The sequence below is a fragment of the Tarenaya hassleriana genome, unplaced genomic scaffold (assembly GCF_000463585.1).
Source record: "Tarenaya hassleriana unplaced genomic scaffold, ASM46358v1 Cleome11, whole genome shotgun sequence".
Lineage (NCBI taxonomy): Eukaryota > Viridiplantae > Streptophyta > Magnoliopsida > Brassicales > Cleomaceae > Tarenaya > Tarenaya hassleriana.
Window position 1 is genome coordinate 3,464,591 of NW_010961290.1, and position 16,554 is coordinate 3,481,144.

At 40.2% G+C, this 16,554-nt stretch overlaps 4 protein-coding genes and 1 long non-coding RNA gene across 5 annotated transcripts in view; 1 reads left to right on the forward strand and 4 right to left on the reverse strand.

Moving 5' to 3' along the window:
- Window positions 1–221: 221 nt before the first annotated feature.
- LOC104805800 (helicase-like transcription factor CHR28) lies at window positions 222–6,287 on the reverse strand. The gene is made up of 12 exons (XM_010530478.2): window positions 6,092–6,287; window positions 5,348–5,532; window positions 5,152–5,247; window positions 4,694–5,049; window positions 4,041–4,112; window positions 3,893–3,970; window positions 2,834–3,803; window positions 2,402–2,532; window positions 1,944–2,165; window positions 1,266–1,820; window positions 925–1,134; window positions 222–762 (listed from the first exon to the last, which is right to left on the reverse strand). The coding sequence occupies exons 2-12, from the start codon at window positions 5,454–5,456 to the stop codon at window positions 658–660; spliced, it is 2,904 nt and encodes a 967-aa protein (XP_010528780.1). The 5' UTR covers window positions 5,457–5,532; window positions 6,092–6,287; the 3' UTR covers window positions 222–657.
- Window positions 6,288–6,661: 374 nt separating this feature from the next.
- Window positions 6,662–8,922, reverse strand: LOC104805801. The gene is made up of 2 exons (XR_770562.2): window positions 8,057–8,922; window positions 6,662–7,937 (listed from the first exon to the last, which is right to left on the reverse strand). It is a non-coding gene; the product is annotated as an uncharacterized LOC104805801 (long non-coding RNA).
- A 981-nt stretch (window positions 8,923–9,903) lies between these two features.
- LOC104805802 (MLO-like protein 1) lies at window positions 9,904–13,606 on the forward strand. The gene is made up of 13 exons (XM_010530479.2): window positions 9,904–10,255; window positions 10,743–10,996; window positions 11,299–11,415; window positions 11,493–11,553; window positions 11,676–11,770; window positions 11,928–12,002; window positions 12,085–12,173; window positions 12,255–12,304; window positions 12,384–12,424; window positions 12,564–12,773; window positions 12,871–12,938; window positions 13,034–13,094; window positions 13,198–13,606. The coding sequence occupies exons 1-13, from the start codon at window positions 10,072–10,074 to the stop codon at window positions 13,423–13,425; spliced, it is 1,533 nt and encodes a 510-aa protein (XP_010528781.1). The 5' UTR covers window positions 9,904–10,071; the 3' UTR covers window positions 13,426–13,606.
- Window positions 13,607–14,649: 1,043 nt separating this feature from the next.
- LOC104805803 (50S ribosomal protein L3-1, chloroplastic) lies at window positions 14,650–16,077 on the reverse strand. Its single transcript, XM_010530481.2, has 2 exons — window positions 15,438–16,077; window positions 14,650–15,151 (listed from the first exon to the last, which is right to left on the reverse strand). The coding sequence occupies exons 1-2, from the start codon at window positions 15,973–15,975 to the stop codon at window positions 14,862–14,864; spliced, it is 828 nt and encodes a 275-aa protein (XP_010528783.1). The 5' UTR covers window positions 15,976–16,077; the 3' UTR covers window positions 14,650–14,861.
- Window positions 16,078–16,419: 342 nt separating this feature from the next.
- The window catches only part of LOC104805804 (RNA polymerase sigma factor sigB), a 3,828-nt gene continuing 3,693 nt past the window's right edge, over window positions 16,420–16,554 (reverse strand). The window contains exon 7 of the mRNA XM_010530482.2: window positions 16,420–16,554. This exon is cut by the window's right edge and continues 1 nt beyond it. Coding sequence (XP_010528784.1) covers window positions 16,492–16,554 — 63 coding nt within the window. The 3' untranslated portion in view covers window positions 16,420–16,491.

Here is a 16,554-nt window from a genome sequence, read left to right on the forward strand (position 1 = left end):
TTATTTTCACCACTTATAATGTTATTAACCAATTGAATTTTTTTGAACTCTCTGAGTTTTTTTACATAAAAATAAAAATACATTTTCCAGATTTTTTTTATTAGAAAAACCTTATTTGACTCTCCTTTTTATTTTAAAGTGAAAAACATGTTATCTTAACTATTTACGATATTAATAGCCGGATAAAACTTCACTAAATTCTCGTCGCACTAATTAAGCAACGACCAGAAGAAACTACCAATACATACAAATAAAATGGGAGACATTAAAGACAGATAATAAGACGTAGAAGCACAGCTGCATTCACCATAGTGTCTGATATATATATATATATATATAGTGTCTGCTATATATACAGTGAAAGGGTTAGGATTAGGATTATTTACGCAAGACCCAGTTTCTGATCACTGCACCTGAAAAAACACCAAAAAAAAATTACCTAGGCCGGGCTTCTAATCTCCAAAAACCAAAAAAGGCTGCAACCTGACAACGAGCCACGGCATTGGAAGGCAATTAGTTATACGTGCGTGTAGCCAGAGCCAGAGAGATAGCTCCGGGTTCAAAACTTAGGGTCCATTTCCCCACCATAATCTCCTCTCCTACAAATGTGTAACTTTGGACAAAACAGGTGTGGTGCCGTAGAACACTGACCATCTCCTACACCATGAACAGATATTTCAGGTCGTCCACTGTCAGCCTGGCCGCGGACCCCCCACCATGATCTTCCCCAAACGCGGACGCAACCATTTTCCTTTTCTCTTCCTGATTAAAAATTGAGAATTTTCAGCAAAAACTGTCCAATAAGAGCCTCAAAATAAGTCTTCCAGTCTTTGATTGAAAATTACTATCGAGATGAAAGAACACCATAGAGAAACGATTATCAACGCACAGGACAAGGACAACCAGTAGATTTGGAGAGAGTACCTGGAGTGCTAAGATTCTATCTTCAACGGTATCTCTTATAGTAAGACGGGTAACCGTCACCGGCCGAGTTTGTCCAATTCGATGTGCCCGATCCACAGCCTGATCTTCAGTAGTTGGATTCCACCAAAGATCCAAAAGAATAACATGACATGCAGCCACCATATTCAGCCCCAGGTTTCCAGCTTTCAGAGACATCAGCATCACCTTTACCTGTTAAAAAAACTTTGCACTATTTAGAGGGTTTCAAGATCAAGGGGCACATTCCACATTCCCGGTTTCAGGGAAATAGATTAGAGAATAATTCTAGAAAATATTTTTTCTAAGATATGCACATGACTTACATCCGGATCGTTGTTGAAATCTTTTACAGCTCTGTCTCTGGCCGCAAGACTCATTGTACCGTCTAACCTTCTGAACTCTATATCATTTTCAATCATAGACTGCTCCACCAAGTCAAGCATACCAGTCCACTGAGAGAATATAATAGTTTTTATCGGCCCTGGGATATGTGAAGATGAGTATATGCTCTTTTGCTCTACAATGGCAATATCGTCATCAACTGGTTTAGAGGATGAAGGCGCTTGACCATGCTGTTCTGAGTTTGGACATCTTGGTTTAGAGACTGACTGCAGAATATCGAGGACTGCTTTGATTTTGGATGAACCGAACTCACTTTTCAGAACTGAATTAACAGGGAAATGATCCACTGAACTGCAACCTAAATCATCAGAGATGCAATTCCGAAGAGTAGATTCAGAGAAAACAACATCATGCCCAAGAAGCTCTCTGCATTTAGGCACAGGACACATGTTCTCGTCCCCTGTTATATATTCTGAAACGCACTGATAGCAGAATACATGGCCACACGATGTGACAACAGGGTCTTCTGGTGGATCCTGCAGAAACACAGAAGACAGAATATTAAGGACCTAGATAATAATGTCAGGACTAGAGAATAGTACTATATGAAGATAAGCACTATGCATAACACATTCGACCCTCCAGTATTCTGCACTTACACTGCAAACATAACAAATGGCAGATGATGATTCCAAACGATTGAGCAGGTTAATTCGAGCTTCCTTAGGGAGTCTTTTAACAGCTTCTTCTGATACTTTTCCAACAGAATCTGAGTTATATCCTTTCACAAGTTGTGGGTGGTCACACGCTTGGCGTAGTCGCAAAAGCATCAAAAGGATATTAGCATAGTTCTGATTCACTGTTCCAGCAGCAGCATAGGCCTGCAGAAAAAATAAATTATCATGTTATTTATTGCACCCAAGGATTTATAAATTTCTTTCACAGGCACACAGAATGTTGATCACTAAAGAAACTTCTCTTTGACAGCAGACAACTCATGAAAATTCCGCCATTCACAAGTTGCTACAAGAACATTGTGTTTTTCAATCAAAACCACATCACGAATTGCAAACCAAACGAGGAATGATAATTTATGGAGGGGGATCAGAAAATGCACCTTGAACTGAGACCGTGAATCAGCTTCAAGCTTCCTGTAGAAAGACCGTTCCTCTAATGAAAAGTCCACCTTGGACAAATTAACTGTCTTTGGAGGTAGTTTAATTATGGGCTGCCCATCAATTATTGTTCCTATAATGCAAAACCCAGTTAATTTAGCATAATCAACTGCACTATGACTACATTACAACATGGGACCTGGGTAAAACCCAAAGATTAGAAACAAATGAAATGGGAACAAAACATAACACAAATGATATTGCAATTTCTTTAACCACTTGATCCAGACCACGTAAAACAATCAAAAGAATTTCTTATCAGAGTATGAAATTGAAGCACTAACTTCAGAAATAAACAGAAGCCTATAACAATCAGAGTGGAACATCATAACCACTCATTTAAACGCTTAAAGAGGAGGAAAGGACCACGGTACCTTTGGTACGGCGCAGCATTATAGCCCTTAGAACAGCTTGAAGCTTCTTGTACCCATGGAGAGAATTTCTCGAGATTGGAACCTTAATTGTATGATAGAATGACTTGTACACAGCATATGGATCATATCTTAGAAACCTGAAGTAGCTATACAAATCATCTATTGTATTTTGTATCGGAGTTCCAGACAAACACCACCTTCTCTTAGCTCGCAGACTGCAACAGGCTCTGGCCACCTGGGTTCTGTGATTCTTAATTGTCTGAGCTTCATCAAGTACCACTCTGAGCCACCCAACCCGGGCAAGAGTCCCACAATCAGGGTCAATAGAAGAATCATCAATGCGTTTTCTACCTTTCTTCTTGCTCTTCTTACTGGTAGCCGCTGCATCTTTCCTTTTCCTATCGGTCGAGAACCCAGAGGTAAGCCCGTATTTTTCAGTATTCTTTTCATCCAGTTCATCTTCATCCACCAAGGGTTGCTTGGGAACTTCATTGGTCACAATAGAGTAAGTAGTTAAAACCACATCATATTGGGCTAGTTCAACAGGATCTTTAGTTCTGTTACCGCCATGGTAGATTAAAACAGAAAGTTTGGATTCATCCGCAACCTTCTCATCAAGTTCTCTAGCCCACTGCCTCAGAACACTCGCCGGACAAACAACCAAGGTACCAGCTGCTGGTCTCTTCCGGTTAAATGTCTGTCTCGAAGTACTAGCTTCTTCATCCTTGGCATTTTTCAAACCCGAACTGCCACACTGATCCTTATAATCGACACCCAGAGACATTGCCTCTTTGTCACTTTTAGATTCTGGTTTCTCAAATGGTTGAACAGTATTATTACCTTCTAATTCATCATCAGCATCGAGATCTAATGCTTCAGCTTTTTGATTATTAGAGTTTTCAGGCTTTGATTTTGAATGGAACTTTTGCAGTTGGATAAGAGCAATGATTGAGATTGTCTTACCAAGGCCCTGCATGGGAGAACAAACGACAAATCAAAGGAGCTTCCACCTTCAAAAATCATAAACATTTATCGGAAGGAATATAATTAAAAAGAAACCTGATCATCTGCTAATATACCCCCCAAACAGTGCAAACTTCTTGTTTCCTTCTGAAGCATCCATGCCAAAGCAATTTTCTGAAAACAATGAATATTTAGTATATACATTAATTCAGACTGCAAAAGAAAGGCAGATCAAAATATACACCTGATGCCTCAGAAGAGGAACTGAAAGAAGACCGTCTGGTAGTTTCGCTTCAGTCTTGGGTTGATTCAGATCCTGCAGGATAAAATTATTTGATTATCAAAATCTGAAAGCACTTGAAATGCCGACAGAGCTGTCTTCAATTACAAATGCCAGGGGAAACCTGCTGAGGCTACTAATTACACAGAATGGAAAGGTCAAATACAATTAGCTCTCAACATAATATTCATAATTTCCAGGCAATGATGCAAAGTAACAGATGAACACTACAAAAGAGGCCGTTATTCCAAGTAACTATCACCGACCAAACAAGCAAAAAAAAAAAAAACAACGTACTTCAAAATAATTAAGACATGCATTTCCTAAAATTATGCAGATTCAGCAGTCCAATGCCTATCTATTGAAGATCTTGAGGCATCAGGACCCTGAGAGAACTGTTTTTTGACTAACAATCTAACATATAAGTAAAGAAAAGGAACAAGCCTCTTCCACCCATTCATACCTCCAAAAATTCACAACTAAATTCTAAAAATATCCAACAAAACCAGGAAACTGGTCCAGTGGGGTGTCGTACCACAAACAGAATGCAAGTACTAGAGGAAAACTAGATTGATGAATTGTAAAAATTGAAAGCAGAGATAATCTAGGATAAATGCCTGTAATGCAGCTTGATAGACCAGCCTCTCATCATTCCCAGAATTCTTGTCATCACCTATTCCAAACCTGTTAATGGTATCACTTGGACCAATATATTGTGAAGAAGAAGCAGATGTTCTGTGTGTCAGAGATGGGGGTAGAATTCTAGCCCCATTAATCCCACGCACACTTCCTATCTCATCATGGACTCCATTATAGCCTGAAGCTGACACAGCTGGATAACTATAATCCTCACGGCGGTGATTGCCACTCCCATTACTTATGTAGCTGTCAGATCTTGAAGAAAGTGTAGATACATTAAAAGACGGCGGAAGGGTTCTCTTAAGAGCTTGGTGAGATGAAAGCCTCTCGTAATCTGCACCAGAAACATTGGCGATTCTGGAATTAACAAAGTTTCCATTCCCTGTAAATTGTCTAGAGTCTTCTGGGCAAGAGAGAAAACTTGAGGCTTCAATACCATTGCTCGAAGCAGGAATTGCAGGTCTATTTGCATGGGAAGAGCTTCCATTATAAACACGTGGTCTTTCAGCAGAGGAACCCCTTCTATCACTGCCTGTAGTATCAAATGTGTATGTGCCACCAAGGTCGATTAGTCTAAGCAACCAAACCAACCTCACAAGAAAGCAATTAACAGGGATAGGCTAGAAACATACCGGAATTTAACCATGGGGGACTAACCCTGGTTCTGTTCTCTTGCACAATGGGCTTTTCTATTTCAACGTCACTATCTGAGCTAATATCTATAGGAATGACAGATTCCATTCTCTGAACTTCTTCTTCCTCACTTCCCCCAGAAGAATCAGTTGTCGTATTCTAAGAAAATGAGCTAAAATGCGCTCTGCAAGGCACTGGTGTTAATTTCTCTGTGTAACATTACGCCGACATTCTTTTGTTGGAGAAGAAAACAATAGCATGTTTCTCCATATTACCATCTAAATATATTAACTGAACAACAGATTGGCAACTTTACACAGTTTCTATCTTACAATTTGCATAACAATAGAGACAGCACATCAAAGACTGACAGCCAATTACGGTCAAAATACAAACTTTATCACTGGAGCTCACTTCCAATTCCCTACTTAATCACATTCAAGATTTCTAACCCACCCACAAAAGCAGTGATCATTAACAATGAACCAGGCAGAAAAAAATAAAAATACAAGGCAAGATCAGAAACAGAGAAGGGTTAATCTACAAAGCCCAAAACCTATTTCATCGATTTGAAGAAGAATCTAGGTTCAGTATTTCATCGACTTCGCTCGAAACTCTAAACCTATTTTGATATGGGTCCATTTAAGATTTCAGAATCGGAAGCGGAAATGCAACCCAGACTTTAGATTTGAAATCGAGCCAGTCGAGATAAAAGGAGAGACTAGAGCTAAAAGAGACTATACCTAATCTGAGCCGGCGGCGACAGCAGTGGAAACGGAGTCACGGCGTTCGTCGGCGACGGCGCTACGGCGGGATTCGGCGGCACCGCCGTGGGCGGAAGAGAGCGACAGATCGAGAGAGAGTTCTTGTTCTTCTTCTTTGAAACTCGAATGTTTTAGGGTTTTTCGTTTTTTTAAATTACTTTGAATTAGGATTTGCTTTACTCTTTTATTATCTATCACAGTTAACAATTAGAAATAAAGAAAATGAAAAGATACAATCAACAGAAATTACAAAATAAAAGCTGGTTCATGTATTTACCGTGTACAGAACTATTCAATAATAATAATTTTAAAAAATAAATAAATAGGAAGCTAGAGAAGGCAAAATAAATAAATAAATAAATAAATAAATAAATAAAAATAAAATATAGTCCTATATCTATTTCTCGAGTATGAATACGACATTTGTGCGTATCGGTGCATGGAGGGGCAGTCATGATAACAGATAAGGATTCATATATAATAAATATAATATATAATTCTTTAAAAACAAAACAAAACGGATATTTGTAAAACTAGAGAATACCAAAAGATATTAACTTAATTAATTAGACGAATAAATGCGAGATTATGGACATTTAACATGTTTGCCATCTGTGATTTGTCTCTCCCGGGAGAAAGAACCCTATATAAATGCTAAGATTTATTGACAACAAGGGCCAAAAAACCGACATTAGATGAGCACTGAGATAGGTTCTGTCTCTAACATGCTTAAAGATCGGATTGCAAAAGAGTACCGTGGACATTGCAATCACTTCTTCAGCTCATCAAGAGCTGCCCGCGAGAACCCAGCCATAACATCAAGCTTCCTAATGCGCAGTCGCATCTCCTTCCATTTCGCATCCCACTCCTTCCCTTTGTCCCAGCCAAAGCACACAACTTTCTCAAGCAGCGGGGAAATCGAGGAAGAGCCCTTCAGACAACATCGTCTCAACTCCATCCTTCAATAAGGGAAACCGGGCCCAGAAGTCGTCTGCATCACCGTGTCCGCTCTCTTTTCCTTCACCTCTGTCCTCCTCAGCCACATCGATCCTATTTCCGACAACTTGAACATCTCTATCGTGCAGCTCATAATTGTCCTCATCTTCTGCATTTCCTGGTTCTTGATGCTTCTCCATCGCATTCTGTTTCTGCCATCTACGAGTCACAGGTTTCTTACCGGTCATGTCAATCGTACCTGCCGTATGTTTCATCTGGGGGGGCCTCACTTCCAATCGGTTTTTCTCCTATACTATCAGTCACACCCCTAATTTGCATTGACAAATCCAACACTTTCGAGTCATGAGGTGTGAATGCTAATTCTTGCTCATGTCTATATTTTCCCACCATACCTCGAAACTTCTTCTGCAGCGACCTGATTTTGTCCATGACCTGTGTCTTGGACACTTCGACATGGAGAGAACCTTTGACAAAATCATAAAAGCCTCCCGCATGAGAGCTGGGTTCAGTTCCTGTCTTAACACGACACTCAATTATAGCCTCCAACATCAAAATATCATCTTCCTTTGTAAAAATCCTCCCTCCAGGGATCTTTTTGCCTTCCACCACACCCGCTACAGTAGTGGCTGTCGAAACTGCCATAGGAGAAAAAACAACATCCTCTTGTGCAGCACCGGTTCATTCTCACTTTCTCCACTTCACCCTTACCTTTTGCCCCATCGATCATGTCCGAAGCTGACCGCTTGGAGCAGATCTTCTTGCTCTCCTCCAAATCCGCTACAGTGGTTGGCTGTCGAAACCACCACAGGAGAACAAACAACATCCTCTTGTGCAGTAGAGGAACCCCTTCTATAAAAGCCACAGCTGCCTGTAGTATCAAATGTGTCACCAAGGTCGATTAGTCTAAGCAACCAAACTAACCTCACAAGACAGCAATTAACGGAGATAGGTTAGAAACATACCGGAATTTAACCATTGGGAACTAACCTTGGTTCTGTTCTTTTGCACGACGGGTTTTCTCCTATCTCAATGCCACAATCTTAGCTAAAATACATAGGAGAGACAGATCTCATTCTCTCAACTTCTTCTTCCTCGCTTTCCCCAGAAGAAGCAGCTGTCATATTTCTAAAGAAAATGGGCTAAAATGCGCTCTGCAAGACACTGATGTTAATTTCTAAGTGTAGCATTACGTCGACATTCTTTCGTTGGAAAGTTGGAAGAAAAACAATATCGTATTTCTCCATATTACCATCTAATTATATAATCTCTTGCTTACACTCTGCATAACAATGGAGACACCACATAAAAGACTGACAGCCAATTCAATTACGGTCAAAATACAAACTTCAGCACTGGAGCTCACTTCCAATTCCCTACCTAATCACGTTCAAGATTTCTAACCCACCCACGAACGCAGTGGCGATAGCAATGAACCAGGCGGGAAAAATAAAACACACAAGGCGAGATCAGAAACAGAGAAGGGTCAATCTCCTAAGCCCAAAGCCTATTTCATCGATTTGAAGAACAATCTAGGTTCAGTATTTCATCGACTTCGCTCAAAACCCTAAATCTGTTTCGATAAGGGTACATTTAAGGTTTCCGAATCAGAAGCGGAGATGCAACCCCGACTTTAGGTTTGAAATCGAGCCAATCGAGATAAAGTAGGAGAGAGAAAAGGACCAGAGCTAATCGGAGACGGTGGCGACAGCAGCGGAAACGGAGTACGGCGTTCGTCAGAGACGGTGATACGGCGGCACCGCCGCGGGTGGAAGGGAGCGACAGAGCGAGAGAGTCTTTCTCGTTCTTCTTCTTAGAAACTCAAATGTTTTAGGGTTTTTCGGTTTTTAAAAATTATTTTGAATTAGGACTTTGTTTTAATATTTTATTCTTTATTCACAATTAATAATAACTATAAATAACGAAAATGAAAAGACACAATGAATCAACTGAGATTACAGGATTATTGAAAACGGGAAACAAAAACCCGAGACGTTGGAGGATACGGCGTTACGTACTAAAGTCTGACTTTGACTTCTGTAAGATTTTCATTTGAAGTTCAGTTAAACAAAAGCACAGTTGTCTTTTTTGCTTCCGTGTCTTCCGTCTTTTTTTTTTTATATTATTATCATCTTTAATTATCTCCTTTGTTCAGAGATTTGCAAAAGACAGCGATCTTAAGGAAGGGGAAATAAAATAAAATAAAATAATATCAAAACAAAAGGGGCTATAAATGTACTCCAAACAATAGTTTCTATTTGACAGTTAGGCCATTAGGTGGACAGAATATTATGCTTGGCAATTGGGGATTCAAAAGTTATTTTATACTAATAATGAAATTGTAAAAAATAAAATAAAAATATAAACACTAAAATATGACATTGAATTAATAAAATTCACACAGCTGTTTTCTATTTCATAAATTCTTGCTATTTGTTTTTCTTTTAAATTTATGTATTTTTCTTACCAAAACCATAGAATCCTTATTAATTATCGGAATCATGAAAATCTAGGAATTAAGATTCTTTAACATAGTTCTCCCTCAAAATAATATTTAAATTTAATTTTCTCCTTCATTAGAATATTTTGTGTGCAATCTAAGACATTTTATTTTAAATGTTTTTCCATTTTGGTCTTCTATTCCATCATTGTCGCCTTTATTTCCGGATATTATATAACGCGGAGAAGACGCGGTTTAGAAAGAGATGTCGGAAACAAACAAAGATCTTAAGAAGACTTCCGCTGAATGTAATTCCAAAAAAAAAAAAAAAAAAAAAAAAAAAAAAAAGACAACAGGACAGAGAACGGGAATCCAAAGGGACACGTCACATGCATGTTCGAATTCTATTTTCTTAATTAAATCCCAGAAAAAAAAAAACAATAATCTCCTTTTTAATTACATCTCTGATCCGGAGTTTGCAGTCACGGTCACAGTCTCTGGCCCCATTGGTTCTCTCCAGACTGAAGAAATCCGAATTCCCGGGAGAGCGAGAGAGAGGAGAGAGATGAGTGGCGGAGAAGGAGAAGGCACGACGTTGGAGTTCACGCCGACGTGGGTGGTCGCGGCCGTGTGCACAGTCATCGTTGCCATTTCTCTTGCGGTGGAGCGTCTTCTTCACTATCTCGGCCAGGTCCTCAAGAGGAAGAAACAGAAACCCCTTTTCGAAGCCCTACAGAAGGTTAAAGAAGGTGTTTGTTTATCTCTCTCTCCTTTTTTCCCCTTTTTTTGATTCGATTTTCCACTTTTGGGTTCGCCTTCGATGCGAATATGTCCTTAATTTCGGTTCCGTCTGTGGGTGTTGCAGATCATTTGTCTAGTCTATTTGCTGAATCTTTGTCGGGAGATTTTCTCTGCTGTCTCCATGTCTGTGGACCTTTTGTCATCTTTATCGCGCCTTTTAGGAACACCCTTTAAATCTCGTCAATCTTGTTGCTTTTATGGTTCTTCTGATTCTCTACAAGTGCTGGATTCTGTGGATGAAAATTGCTGCCTTGTTTTTTCTACTTCCGTGTATAACATCTTCAGAGTTACAAAGTATTAATGAATTCTACCCTTAATTTAGCGTTTAAGTATGGATTATGTCACTATGATTGGTGATTAGAAGAGTAACTGTTTACGAATCTTGATCTATGGTTTTGATTCTGAAGTGACGTTGATGGTTCTTTTGGTGGGCAGAGTTGATGTTGTTGGGGTTCATATCACTGTTGCTCACAGTTTTCCAAGGTGTAATCTCCAAAATATGTGTGAAAGAAGATTTGCTTAGGCATATGCTTCCGTGCCAGCTTCCAAATAGCGAAGAAGGAGGAGGTGAACATAGTGCCACAACAACCAAACATTTTCAGAAGTTCGCCGGTTTTCAAATTGCCGGCATCACCAGGCGCTTACTCGCTGAGCATGCTGCTGCTCAAGCCGGTTACTGCGCCCAGAAGGTAATTTGTTGTAGATTTTTTTTGTTATCCAGTGTGGTTAATCTGTTCCAAATGGAAATTTCCTACCAGCAAACACACCACCTTATCCCTCTTACAGACTCAGACCAGCAACAATAGCCATGATAGAGTAACGCTCACCAGTGATAAAACCGATTTACTTACAAACAATTGGACACTGTGCTCATGTTTTTATTTGGCATGTGCTTGTTTCTCTAGGCATATCCCTCTTGATGTAGTTAACCTATGTTCCTGTCTCTGTATCTGTACTTACCTTTTCGCCTCAATTTGTTTTTTTCCTTCAGCACAAAGTGCCCTTGCTTTCAGCTGAGGCGTTGCACCATCTACACATCTTCATCTTTGTGCTGGCCATCTCCCATGTGACTTTCTGCGTTCTTACCGTTGTTTTTGGCAGCGCAAGGGTGAGAATGAGCATCTGATACGTTTGCTGTTTTCTCGTATTCGACTGGCACCATGATTCATGTTTTGCGTTACGCAGATTCATCAATGGAAAAAGTGGGAGGACTCTATTGCAAACCAGGACTTTGATCAAGAACAGGGTATTGACACGAGTCTTTCGTGTTTTTTTAGTCAGTATATGCAAAATTGCAAAGACATACTGATGGGTACCGTATGAATACTTGGATTGTTTTTTTGTTGTGTGTGTGTTGCACCTATTCAGCCTTTAAGGACAAAGTCACCCATGTTCATCAACATGCTTTTATCAAAGAGCATTTTCTTGGTTTTGGTAAAGATTCAGCTATCCTTGTATGGACGGTAAGATTTTCGTCACTTAATCTTGGTTGGAAAGTTTCCCATGGATTTTTAATTTCTATCGAGTGTGCCTATATTTCCATTATACCGATCGAGGGCTGAATAAAACCACTGTGATTTCATATCTTACAGAGGTGTTTTATTCGTTTGTTACGTGCAGCATTCTTTTTTCAAGCAGTTCTATGGATCCGTGACAAAAGCAGATTATCTGACGTTACGCCTTGGTTTCATTATGGTAATCATGATCACGCAATTATTGCACATTATATCTGTCTCTGGATTACGGTCACTTGACGGAATGTCTTATGGTTTTACAGATGCATTGCAAGGGAAACCCGAAGTTTAACTTTCACAAGTATATGATACGTGCCCTGGAAGACGATTTCAAGCGAGTTGTTGGTATAAGGTATGGTTACGCATAGGCCGTCGTGTTGTACTTCATTCTCCGTGGCATGCATTAAATTTTCTTCTCTCTTTTTTTGGGCAGTTGGTATCTTTGGATGTTTGTGGTTATCTTCCTGCTGCTTAATGTTAACGGTATGCTTTGAAGGAGCGCTTATTCTGTTTTACGATTCTTATTCCTCTGTAACATTAATCGTTATCTCGTATCTTGCAGGATGGCACACATATTTCTGGATAGCGTTCATTCCCTTTATCGTGAGTCTTTTTGCCCTCAAAATGTTATGGATTTCGTTTCGGCTGATAAGGCGTTCATTCATCTATGTGATTGCTATAATGTGCGAATTCTTGGTTCACAGATGTGTGTTTTTTTTTCCATTTGTTGTGAAAATGTCAGCTGCTACTTGCTGTGGGAACGAAGCTGGAGCACGTGATTGCGCAACTGGCTCACGAGGTGGCGGAGAAGCATATAGCAATCGAAGGGGAGTTAGTGGTGAAGCCATCGGATGAGCACTTCTGGTTCGACCGTCCCCACATCGTTCTCTTCTTGATCCATTTTATCCTCTTCCAAAATGCTTTTGAGATTGCGTTTTTCTTCTGGATATGGGTAAGCCAGATCTGTCGGAAGAAACTGCTTTTTGTCTTTGGCTTATACAAACAACAAACACAACTGATCTGTTAACTCTGCGTGTATGTGTTTGCAGGTTACGTACGGGTTTGATTCTTGCATCATGGGACAAGTGAGATACATCGTACCTAGGCTTGTGATCGGGTACGAGGAATATGTTTTTTTCTTCTCCTTAACTCATGTTTCTCAACCCTCCTGATTAAAATTTCTCGTCGACAATCTTCGTTCTTTCTCGACAGGGTCTTCATTCAGGTGCTTTGTAGTTACAGCACTCTGCCTCTCTACGCCATTGTCACTCAGGTCAGTGAATTGACCTCGAGGACGGGCTTTCATTTCTCTGATTCAACACATGGTGTCCTCTTTATTGACATTAGAAATTCTGGTTTTGGAAACTGATTGGCAGATGGGGAGTTCGTTTAAGAAGGCGATATTCGACGAGAGCATTCAGGTGGGTCTGGTCGGGTGGGCGCAGAAAGTGAAGAACAAGAAAGGGCTGAGAGCTGCCGCCGCGACCACCACCAGCTCTCAGGCTGTTCCCGGCGGTGGAGCAGCCGCCGGTATTCAGCTCTCGACGGCTCTAAGAAACAACAGCCACAACCCGGACGAGATTCGCCCCTCCGGTGAACACTGACCGACAGTATTCGGTTCGAGTTCCAGACGATCATTTGTATTGTATGTGAACGAATGTAATGCATCATCTCCCAAACTCCATATATGCTGTCTTTTTATGGTGGATTCGGGTATTTTGGATCGACATCCTGTGGATTTAGCAATTTTCGAATTATACATTTGATATATTTTTTTTAGATATATTTGTTAAAAGCGTTCTCGGTACTTTTGATACTTGCTAGTTTTTCCTTTAAGGTGTTTAATAAAATAAGCCTTTGAAATATTAGGGTAGTGAATTAATAAAAGATAAAATATATGCAATAATAATCTAAGCCAATGGACTGATGAACCATTTCAAAGGTGGTTTATCTTCCAACACGTTCAGACGATGGGGGCAGTTAGATTTTTATTATAAGAATAAAAGAGTGTGTGCATTATTTATAACAATAAAATAAAATAAATGGTGAAAAGTAAATATTGTCTTAGGTTATCTAACCAGAATACAAACGAATCCCACGGATTATCAAACACGAAATTAACCGAATAATATATAATTGTAATCGAATAGAATCCGATATAAAACCCAATAGATGCGATTTTTCTAAAAAAAATCGAACCGAAAAAAAAAAAATCGAAAAAACTGAATTTTTTTCCATGATGAATCCGGTATAAAACCGAACGTTTATATATTTTTTTTAAATCAAATAGTCAAACCCAAATATAACTAAACCGAAACCCGAATAAACCACACCTAGTTATAACCGATGCTGTGACATCTCCATCGATAACAATTTCATCTTCTATATAAAACCCTCACGGGGAAAAACCAAAGAGGATCGATCACAGAGAGAGGAAATGGAGAGCAAAGGGCCGTCGCCAGTAATCCCTCTTCTCTTTGTGGGGATTCTTGGATGGATCCTCTACGGCTCTTTCCTTCTGTCTCTAGTAGAAGGCTATCTTCTTCCATTTCTTCAGACTGGTACTTTCATGGTGGGTCTTCTGCTGTTGCTTCTCCTCCTTCTCCTCCACCTATTATCTTCTTCTTGGGTCTCTTCATGGCTCCCTTCCCTTCTCATTTCGCCTTCTCCCGCCGCCACCGCGAATTCTGCCGCAGAGGCTGACGGGTTCGGCGTCGGGTCTTTCCTCTTGCTCCTGCTGTTCTTGTTCTCCTTCTGGTGGTTTCAGTCTCTATGACAAGCTTCGGCCCATGTATATACATACATACAACTGGCTATACACACAGAGAAGAGAATGGAGGCCATAACCTCTGTGTTGTGAATAGTGTTAAGGTATGATCCTAGAGAAGAACCTGATTCCTATGAACCACGGTTTCATGAACTTTTCTTGTTTTGATTCAACTTCGCGAAAAAAAAAGAAAACTCGATACAATGAATATTTTCATATCCTAAACAACGCATAAATCAGCAATACACGTAAGGGGGCGGCGTGCTTGCTGGGCTAGTTCTTGGGAATGTTAACGCCAACGATCTTGGCCGGAGTTATACGGAGGAGATTACCGGGCTTTCCGGGCACAGCGCCTTTGATCATCACAACGTTGAGGTCGCTGTCGATCTTTACAATCTTCAGCTTCCGGATCTTTCTTTTGGTTCCTCCCATCCTCCCGGGCATTTTCTTCCCTTTGTACACTCGTCCCGGGGTTGTCCCCGCACCGATCGATCCCAATGCTCTGTGACTCTTCGAACCATGCGTCATCTGGCCTCTCTTAAAGTTATGCCGCTTGATTCCACCTGTCCCAGATTTAAACGGATAAGAGAGAAGATCGTTCAGTTAGATGATCAGACACCAGTGGAAGAGCATTACAGAACAATGCACTTCAGTTAATTGTTGCGTTTCGTGTCATAGATTAAGCATTGATCACAGAAATATTCATCAGGAGATTCACAAATTCAACCAGTAAAGATGAATCAAAGCGGCCTTGACAGAGATTCGTCTGAGGACAAAAACCTCAGACGAATCGAACAACGGACAGCACTGACCACCATGAAATCAGCAGAATCAGAAAGAGGAACGAACCTTGGAACCCTTTGCCGATGGTGGTTCCAGAGACATCAACAAGATCACCCTCCTTGAAGATGTCATCGAACACAAGCTTCTGATTTGGTTCGAACCCATCAACACTCTGCAACCTGAACTCCTGGAGATGCCTCATAGGGATAATTCCCGCCTTCTGAAGATGACCCATCTCCGGTTTCGTCAATTTCTTGTCCCGAACACGTCGATAACCCACCTGAACGGAATCGTAGCCGTCGGTGGCTAGGGTTTTCACCTGCGTAACGATGTTACCTTCCCGGAATCCGACGACGGTGACAGGAACGACGGTGCCGTTTGGTTCGAAGAAGCTCATCATTCCGAGCTTCGTGCCCATCACGCCAACCCCAGCTTCCAAGGACATGGAGACGACGAAGGTTTTGGGTTTAAGGGATGATTTCGCGAAGAGTGATGGAGATTTTGCGAAGAGTGATGAGGGTCTTGTGGGCACGAAGGAGGATGTGAGTCGGGAAGACGAAAGGGTAGGGTTGTGAGCTAAGGAAGGGAAGAAGGCGACCGCCATTGTTGCAGGCACAAAGAAGCGAGGAAGAAAAATCGAAGAGAAAAGTGGATAGATTCCGCTGTCTTATCCTCACGGGAAGATGGGGGAAGCAATTCGACCGAGGCCTTTTTTTTTCCCTTGCAAATTCCCAATCTTTATAAAATTCGTGATTTTAATTAACAGTAAAAAAAAATTATGTAATTTTTTAAAGAATGTTAAAAGTTAACGTATTAATATAGGAACAGTTATATAAGAAAATTTTCATTAGAATTCAATCTCATTCGAATTTTATTACGATTCAGTTCATATATGATTATGTGTGGTTCATTCGGTCCGTTTTTTTTTTTATATATCCCAAATGAAATCAATCCCTAATTACATCTTCTATATACCAAAAATAAAAACAACAAAAATACATCAATATAATATATACCCTTATTATTTCCTATTTCGTTTAAATTTGAATAGAGCGAAATTATTTATATATATATATATATAAAAGCATTTCCCGTGTGGTGGTGGTGCTGTATTGTAAGATTAAGCAACCAAATACTGGAGCAAATGGGCGGTCCTCTTCTTGTTCTTGAGTTTCCGGAATGC